Source organism: Cyprinodon variegatus, unplaced genomic scaffold (genome assembly GCF_000732505.1).
Source record: "Cyprinodon variegatus isolate N-32 unplaced genomic scaffold, C_variegatus-1.0 Scaffold996, whole genome shotgun sequence".
NCBI lineage: Eukaryota > Metazoa > Chordata > Actinopteri > Cyprinodontiformes > Cyprinodontidae > Cyprinodon > Cyprinodon variegatus.
In genome coordinates this window covers 102004-111509 of record NW_015151449.1, presented here as the reverse complement: position 1 = coordinate 111509, position 9506 = coordinate 102004, and the positions used below count along the sequence as shown (strand labels likewise).

Sequence of the window (9506 nt, the reverse complement as noted above, 5' to 3'; positions counted from 1 at the left end):
CCTTTGTTCAACCTGAAATGACTCATTTAATCATCCATAACGTTATGGAACACTGAAAATGTTGCATAGTGTGCCTTTAAATCCATTTTATGATTGGCAGAGGGAGGAGCAGAGGGAGGAGCAGAGGGAGGAGCAGAGGGAGGAGCAAGGTGTGTGCAACGTTCCAGGTCAGGAAAACCATCAGAACAGTGGCAGAAAAATAAAAACTTCCATTTAGTGGATGATTTTACTTGTCATGGAGGTTATATAAAGTACTTATTACCATTTTAACTGCTTTCCAGCAGCTCCCACACACTCAACATATCAGATATCTTTATTACTTTTTCCTAATCGTCTCTAAGCTTTACTGCTGTTTTCATTTCACTGAACAATAGAGGAAGAACAGAGAGAGAGAGAGCGAGAGACAGAGAGAGACAGAGAGAGAGAGACAGAGAGAGAGAGAGAGAGCGAGAGAGAGAGAGACAGAGAGAGCAGCCACCAGGCCAAAGGATCTAAAAACAGTTAGAACTGATCTGGTTCTAATTCAATCAGTTTGACTCATAAAAAAAAGCCTTTCATGAAAAGTGGTTTAAAAGCTTTAAATGGTTGAAATATTCTTTTAAAAACAATTTAACTTTCTGCTGGTTTGTTCGGTACTTAGCAAAAGTCCAGATCTGATGCATTAGTGAATAATGGACTCAATAATTGATGCTGAGCAGCAAGTTTCAATTCATGCCGGTCCAATAGATTCTGGGTGCTGAGACCTAGATCTCTGATCCTAGAATCGCCAATGGTGTGACCCCCCCCAGAGACAGGGAGCTCCTCCTAACCTGCAGTGGGTGTTACTTATCAGATTACTGGTATTTGTGCCTCAGGTTTTGTTGTTACACACAAAGCTAAATGTGGACCAGACTGGTGAACTGATGCAGACATAGAAGTGAAAGTAAAAAGAAACTTGGAACTAAAGATTAAGAGACAAATGCATTTAATATTTATTATGATGGAAAATGAGTGAAAACAAGCAGACACCAATAAACAAAAAAATACTCTAAAGAAACGGAAAATATCGAACCCTGAAAAAGCAGAACAAACTGGAAGCAGGGAAGATGAGGAAAGTTCTGGAAAGCGTAACATCCCAGAAATGGTCCAAATCTACACAACAGAACATCAAACTCTCACAGCCTTCATCCAGTTATCAGCTAACCACACTTTTACACTCATTTCTGTTTCCATAGCAACACTAAAAGAAGCCCCACCCCCAGCATCCTGGAGTGTAGCACATTAACCTTCTCCACTGACAGCCAGAAAATGACCCGGATGATGAAGCAGAGAGAGACTGAGGAGGAAAGGAGGAAATAAAGGATAAATGGAAGAAAAATCTAGAGAAGATGAGAATCGTATAAAACAGAGAGAGATGATTACTGGAGCAGAATTAATGCGCCACATCCTAACAGAACCTGACAGACTAAACCATTTATCTTCATCCCTCTGCATCCATCAGCTCCCAGGGAGAGAGGGACATGCATCCCTTTAATCAGCTTCAGAAGCTCCAAGCAGGATGTATTTCCAGGACGTAACAGACAATGGTTCTCTTCACATTTTTGAAGCTTAATGTTTTCTTTTGTTTATTTTTAAAGCCCTTCCATTTCCAAATGAATAAAGCTGAAAGGCAGAGATGCACAAACAGGGAGAGCTGTGACTCACCGACATGTGCGATGACACACTGCACTCGTTGTAGCAGCTCCTGAACCGACATCTCGTCCTCCCTCATCCAGCACAGCATCTCAGGATGCAGGGAGGATCCACTCTCCTCCGTCTCTCTGCCTCCCTCTGATGCCACGCCTCCTCTTGTCTCTGTAGCTCCTCACCGTTTGCTTACCCAGGTTTTCTTTTGTTGTTGTTTTTCTTTTCACTCTGATATCCCTTTTAAGGGGATTTTCTTATTTCATTTTTGTCAGTCAAACCAATTTGAAGCCAAGCGGTTCCAGAGACAGCAGCAGATCTGTTCTGTGGATGAAAGCTGTGATGCCACTCCCAGATGTGTGACTAGAGTCAGTCTGTCCATCATTTCCTTTCTATTCAGGTGAATTAGAAAAGAAACATCACAGAAAAGATCAAATGAAGTAACAGCAAAACATGCAGAGAGATGAAAAGTGCAATTTAGTCTAAAATTGATGTAAAACAACAAAAGCAAATAAATAAAACATTTAAGTGAAAAAAACAAGGAACTGATTTAAAAGCTGTTAAAAAATAGTATTTAAAAAGACGTTAGCAGCAACATTTGTTTTTATAATGTCCCTGAGAATAACAAAGAAGCTCTGCTGAGACAGACGGGTCTGCTGGAAACACAGCTTCCCCTGCTGATGATGAACATGCAGCATCATGCAGAGGGAGGATGAAACAGATCCACCGTCTTTCAGATGAAGGGACTGAAACACGGTTCAACTCCTGGAGCATGGAGCTGCTTTGCTCATGGAACAGACAGCCCAGGATTGAGAAGCTGCTTTAGAAAACGTTTGGAAATGAACTCACCAGTCAGTTGGATGTCTGCAGAAATTATTGGTCTTTCAAGTTTTTCTTTTCTTTTATTCACTGAGAGCATCCAGACAGCCTTGTCTTTATCCGGTGCCATGTTTTCCTATCTGCATCTAATGCATTCAGAGGGCCTAACCATCTCTTAGGGCCGATACTCTCAAGGGACAATTAAGGCTGCAGCTATTAGCTCAGGACATCTGCTTCCCTCCACCCTCCCATTTACCGGCCCCGCCTGCACAAACACAGTCAGCATGAATGATGGAGCAGCTGCCAAGTAGAAACAACTTTATTTTATTATTTCATCATATCAGAGCATCCAACTTTCAGTAGGCATCCTAAAGATGCAACTTTCAGTGTCTAGGAGCGCCGGTGCAAATGGATACGGATGGAAGGGTCACTCCTCCATGAACTTGGTGCTAAAGCTAGAGGACAGCGGGACGGAAAAAGTCTACGTTTTCAGTCGCCTCCATGTGCAGAAAATACCGCAAAAAATACATGAACAAATTACCATTACTTTTTAAAATGCTTTTAACACAAATCTGTTAAATAAACCTTACATGATGGATATTCATCTGCATAATCATATTATTATCTAACTGCAAAATATTTGAACTTGTATATATTTTATCCAGTTTGTGTTCAGTTTAAATAGTTTTTAATCTGAATAAATATTTGTAATCAAACTGAAAGGTAATTTTAAAATTAGTTTTTGTCATATAAGCGGTTGTGACATGTAAGAGATGATCATAATAATTATTGACTCGTGTGATTAAAATGAGATTTAAGTCTATTCATTCTGACAGCAGCTGTCATTCCAAAAAAAGTTACGTTTTACTTCCTACCAGGAAACATTTTCAATTCCATTCTGCTGAACTGTTCTTTCAGTTCAGTTTGAACAGGAAGGATAAGGAGAAAACATCCACACAGATGAAACTTTCTGAGTTTGGTTGATCTGGCAAAGACGTCGAACACACCGATGAATGTAGCACCAGCGTCAGCAACAAGACTCATAGCGGAATGACTGCCACATTCGCAGAAACTCCTGGAGGACATGGATGCAGTGACTTGCGCTTGTCAACTTAGAGTTTACATGCAAACTTAAAGAAAAGGAAGAAATGACAAAATGGTTAAACGAGTGTGCTAATAGAATCGGATAGAATCAGGCACATCTGTTCGTGGCTGAGGAGGAAATCTGCCCGTTGAAAAATTTTAGTGGAGAAGTTGGTAAAAAGAAACCGAAGCCTGGAGGGCAAAGTTATTAATATGGAAACCAGATCCTGCTTTAATAATGTACGCCTCATAACTGAGAATCCAGACCCCTGTGCATTTCCCGAGAACAGATATGCACCTTCAGGCTCCCTTTGTTCTGGAGCAGCAGCGCCTCATTGGACCAAAGAGGGGATCAGGAGACCCACTGAGGCCATTAATAAGGAAGTTCTAGAACTATTAACAGTAGACCGCTGTCAACAAGGCTACAAAGAAAAAAAAGATATCCTGTTCTAGAACATATGTGTTCGGCTTCACCAGGATTTGGCTACAGAGGTGAACAAAAAGAGGAAGCAGCAGAGAAAGGAGCTGGGATTGAGGCATGGCATCAGATCGCTGGTAACCTTCAAGAATGAAACCTTGACTTTCTAAAACTCATCAGATGTAAAGAAGTTCATGAACAAGATTAAAGAAGAAAGATTATCCAAAAATAACTGCATTTTATTTTCCTCTTTCTATTTCTTGCTTATAAAACCTGTAAGGGTTGGAAACTGGCGTAACTAGAGACTACAGTTGCTTAGGGGCCCCCGACCTCTTAGGGGCCCCCCGTCACTGACACCTGGTGGGCCCCCCTCACCAGTTGTGGACTAGGATGTCTCTTTGCAGATGTAATGGTGCTAAAAACTCACCTTAAACCCACCTGATCCTAGAGTGACTGACCGGACCGTATTTATAACGCGACACATGGCGGAGTTCACCATGATGGTGAGCCGTTAAACACGACGCCAACAGCAAAGCCGACTGCTGGACTTTTCATTACTATGGTAATAACTGTGTATAGATTATTAGCCTGTTGGTAAAAAATACACTCATATGTTTCAAACTGCAATAAAGACCTTGAAAGACAATGTATTGGAGTATTTTCTTTTTAGAATACTCCTTGGAATTATGGGTAATCCAGCGCGTAGCTGGTTGGAGGGGTGTTTTACTTCATATGGGGCCCACCCAGATAATGTTGCCTACGGGTCTATTGTGTCATTACGCCATTGGCTGGAAACTATATTAAAATAAAAGGAGGAGCTCAGATTTAGCTGTGCTCTTTCTGTCTTGTTTTTTCCAATGGTGCCATAAAGCGAGAGCGAACTGATCCAGGATCTGCCCTAAAGATGGAAGGAAGTGGACGTACTTCAGGGCAGAAGCACTTATTGTGGAAACTGGGTTCTCTCATTTGGTTCAGTTTGATGTTCAAAGAGTTCATTGTGTGTTTTGCTTTTCAGCAGTTAACCTTGTTCAGGTAAACTTTCAGCCAAGCTTGCTGCTACTTTTAAATGACACAAAATGTCAAACTTATATTTACATCTTTGAATTGTAGAGATTTGCAGAAAATAAAAGAAGTCATGAATAAATGAAGAGATTCAGGTTAAAAAGTTTGATAGTTTTTATAAGTTTTACAGGAATCACGTCTTTTTAAAGGAGACCATGTTTAAATAAGCAGATGGCAGAGGTCTGACTCTGCAGCACCGTATCTTTCAACCTCATTCACAGTTCAGTCCCTCTTCAAGTGGGCAACAGAATTGAAGACAAACTTAGAAGATATTTAATTATTGGAGGCTCACTCCTTACGACTAATCTGAACCTTTCTTCCCTCCATGGGCCTATAGAGAGAAGAGAGTTTATTGATCTCACGGTGGTGTCTCTTATGTCCTCTATAGGCCCCTGGAAGGGAAGAAAGAGTATAGATATCAGATCTAATAGCAGGGGACTGGAAGTGCACATTAGATCCAGTTAATGACCGCTCTACAGGCGTTGACCAAACTCATAATAAAATCAGAGCAATTATTCTCCAGTTCATGTAAGAAATCAATTTAATTGATGTATGGAGACATTTTAAGTCTAACAGATTTTCCTGTTACTCCGGTAAATATAAGACTTTCTCTGGTATTGATTATTTTATCATCTCAGCTATACTGACGTCTAGAATAGATATCTGCTTCTACGACGGTGTGATGTTGTCCCATCACGGACCTTCATAGGACCCCTTGTTAGGGACCCACCCAGATGGAGCTCAAATCAGAATGTTATTGGATTATAATTTCGTTAAATATGTAGGAAAGGAAATTGATTACTACTTAAAATCTAATAGGACCCTAACAACTGCCGTGGTTAAATAGGAAGCTTTTAAAGCCATTTTAAGAGGTCATATAATAAACTACACTTTATCTAAAACTAGATAATTTCATAGAAAGAGGCTGATATTGGAGGCTAAAATAAAAAAGGTTCAGAATCTTTTAATCAATAATTATACGGCCATTTTTGAAATGGAACTGCTAACTGAAAAGGTGAAAGGTCACACTGATGACATCAAGATGTCTGTATCAACATGGTCATTTCCATTGACGCATGCTAGAATAAAGGCCATTGATAGCTTTACTGGTGGTACTCAGACTTAGGCCTCAGAAAAGTCAGGCCTAAGCCATCGCTCTGTTTCTCCTTCACACTGTTCAAGAAATGGCTCCCAGAAGGCTGTGTGCACTCTGTGTGTCTCTGGACACTCTGGCATCATCAACAGCCTTTTCAGTGATAAAGTCCATCTTTAAAGTCATATTCATGACGCTGCTGTCAGAAAATACAGCCAAAAGATCATCAACAACCCAAGAGTGTAACTCTGTGATGACAGTTGGTGGGAACTTTTTAAAGGCTGAAGTACCAACAAAGTTACTCCATACAAATTCCGTAAAAATTCAAAAAATATCCACTGGACTTGGTTTCCAAGTGGATATTTTTTGAATTTTTACGGAATGACTATGACCTGGATGACTGAGAACCTTCATCAGCACACTCCATACAAATGCTTTCAATAGGGTTTGTATTTTCCAAAAACGAGCTCAAACATATATTTATTGGAAGCTTTCCTATAGTTTAGAACTCAAAAGAATAAAAATACACTGATATTTATATTTATGGGTAGTAAGACATGAATGTATTAAATAAAGAATGAATAACAGCAGATTCCGATGCGACAGTAAGATATTATGCCTCCGTAATATGGACACATTTTCAGTCTCATTCATCCATCTAGAAAAATTAGGATTGATTGATGGATGTCTCCCTTTTAGCTACATCAGTGATTATCCTCCTTCAAAAGCGGCAAAATCAAATTTAGAAATTTGTCTCACATATTGCTGAGGCCAAAATCTATGTATTGAAATAATTGCTGGGGACATGCCCCCACCAGGCCAAAGTTGGTGTCCCCAGTCCCCCAGTCCTTCAGAAAGTTACGCCCGTGCAACAACCGTTATCCTGCAGACTGAAGAACGTGGTGTGGTGCGGGGACTTCCTGGGCCACTGGTTGATGTGGATGATAACATCTGGCTGCTTGAATCTGAAGGCAGATTGAAATTTAGCCCACTGTCCAATTAGAAGAACAAAACACACAAAAACCAGAATAGTCATTGAATAAAGCAGAGGCCAAAGTATCCTTGTTTTTGGCATGTTTGTTCAAGGTTAAAATAGTTTTGGGTCCAATGTTTTTTATTAAAAATAAAAACAACCCAACAGGCTGTTGAACTAGACTCTGAATCACAAGTGCAGCATTATTTTTGCACTACCAACTCGTTGAACTTTCATAATACTTTTAAATGGGAAACAACTCAATGGTTCTACTGTATTTTGCACTATAAAAGGCTTATTTCCATATTAATGCCTTTTGCACCATTTTGTTTTTTAACTGGTAATGTTCATTTTACAGCTGGAATCTATAAGCAATGTAATTTTGTTTTGTAGACACTTAGTGTATACAGGATGACAAAACAGTTTCTCTAAGTCTAAGTAAAATACACACACACACACACACACATATATATATATATATATATATATATATATATATATATATATATATATATATATATATATTTATAATACTTCAGGATCTATGTATGCAAATGTATATCTAAAAACATTCACGTATAAAAGTGAATGGAACAGAAACGGTCGTTGCCATGGCAACACAGTGACGCCGCGTGTGCGTGGCTGTAGTTCTGTGGCGCAGGTTGACATAATATCAAACATTTTCTTTAAAAGAAATCTATCCAGTGAGATCAAAGCATTTCAAAGAGGACCTTCTCTTCAGGAATTAATTCATAATTTATTTTCTGTCAGTATGAAGAAGATGCAGCAAATAAGCGGAACTTACATGCGAATTTAGATGTTTCCTCCGGCATCATTTCGCCGTTACACCATCTGCCGGATAGCTACCAGGGCCTGAAGGCTCCCTGGATCTATGGATCTACCCTCTGCATCTATGCTCTGCATGGCCAGGGGCGGCTCCTGATGGGAGCTTTGACGTTCAGCCCAAATGTGGAGGGACCGAATATGGTGGGACACCGGAAGTAGACAAAGGGAAGCTAGCAGTGTTAGCTAGCAGGTTCCCTTCTGTTTATCCTCCTCCTAAAGAAAGATTTTAGATTTAGTCTTTTGCAGGAAAACATCTTCATCCTTCGAGAGAAACTAACATCATCATCATCATCATCATCAGGAGGCAGAGATCGACCATCAGACTGATGAAGATCTGCAGAACCTTCAGGTAGGAGAACTTTTCTAAATAAACCAGAGAATCAGGGACTAGTTGATGCCGCGGAGGAAGAAGGCCTGCTTTCCTTTATTTCCTGTTTAACTGGTTAACTGGTGGAGACTGGTTCAAATGGATTTTAATCTTTTGGCTGCCTCCTCCACGGGGCCGCCTCCTCCACGGGGCCGCCTCCTCCACGGGGCCGCCTCCTCCACGGGGACGCCTCCACAGCAACAAAAGCATTACAGCAAAAGCAAATAATAAACACTGCATTCATCTGAAGAATAAATAATCAGCATACAGCTGTTTTAACAGCAGTGCTAATGAGGAGCTGATGAAATAAACAATAACAGTCTTTTCAAAAACCACCCAAGTTTAAATGGTGATAAGTTTTTATTTATGCCCCAGCACTGTAGAGGCTACAAACACAAGAGGAGAGAACATATAACGAGGCAGAATGTTTCTCTGCTCTCCGCCATGTTGAAAGGTCAAAGTTTACCTCAGGGTCACCTTTCTAGTGAAAATGGTAACGAACGAGTAGAAGGATGCAAACAAAAAACAAAGTGGAAAAAACAACCAAACAATGAACAGATGATGATGATGATGATGATGAGCAGTTTATCCTTCCAAACATCAGGTTTCTATTGGACCCTCTACAGCAATAAAGAAGATAAATAATTTTCTCTGGTTATTTGGATCCAACAGTTTGACCCCAATAAGTTTAATTTTCTGGCTGTGAGGGATTGCTGCAGAGCCAGTGAGTCGATGCAATCAGCTGGTTTAGATAGAAAACTTTGAACCTTTAATCTGACTGGATGATCTGGTTGAATTGTGTCTACAAAGTGACCTGAGATAACATGGTGCTATAGAAATAAACTGAATAGGATTTCCTTCAAAAAAAAAGAAGTGAACATTCTAAAAAAGATGAGAAAAGTTTCCTCTGATTTGCTGAAGATCAAAGGTTCTCTCTTCATGAGTTGGTTTGATCCAGTCAATTCCTCTTCTTTGACCTTTCTGTCTCCAGATGAAGGACCTGCTAACATCCAGACGGCAGCAACCTGCTAACATCCAGACGGACGGCAGCGACCTGCTAACATCCAGACGGACTGCAGCGACCTGCTAACATCCAGACGGACGGCAGCGACCTGCTAACATCCAGACGGACGGCAGCGACCTGCTAACATCCAGACGGACGGCAGCGACCTGCTAACATCCA

At 40.4% G+C, this 9506-nt stretch overlaps 1 protein-coding gene across 1 annotated transcript in view; it reads right to left on the bottom strand.

Annotated features, from left to right (window-relative positions):
* Positions 1 to 2334, bottom strand: part of LOC107100649 (guanine nucleotide exchange factor DBS-like) — a 96200-nt gene extending 93866 nt beyond the window's left edge. The window contains exon 1 of the mRNA XM_015399218.1: positions 1684 to 2334. Within this exon, the coding sequence (XP_015254704.1) occupies positions 1684 to 1762 (79 nt within the window). The 5' untranslated portion in view covers positions 1763 to 2334. The remainder of the gene's footprint in view (positions 1 to 1683) is intronic.
* Between the last annotated feature and the right edge of the window lie 7172 nt (positions 2335 to 9506).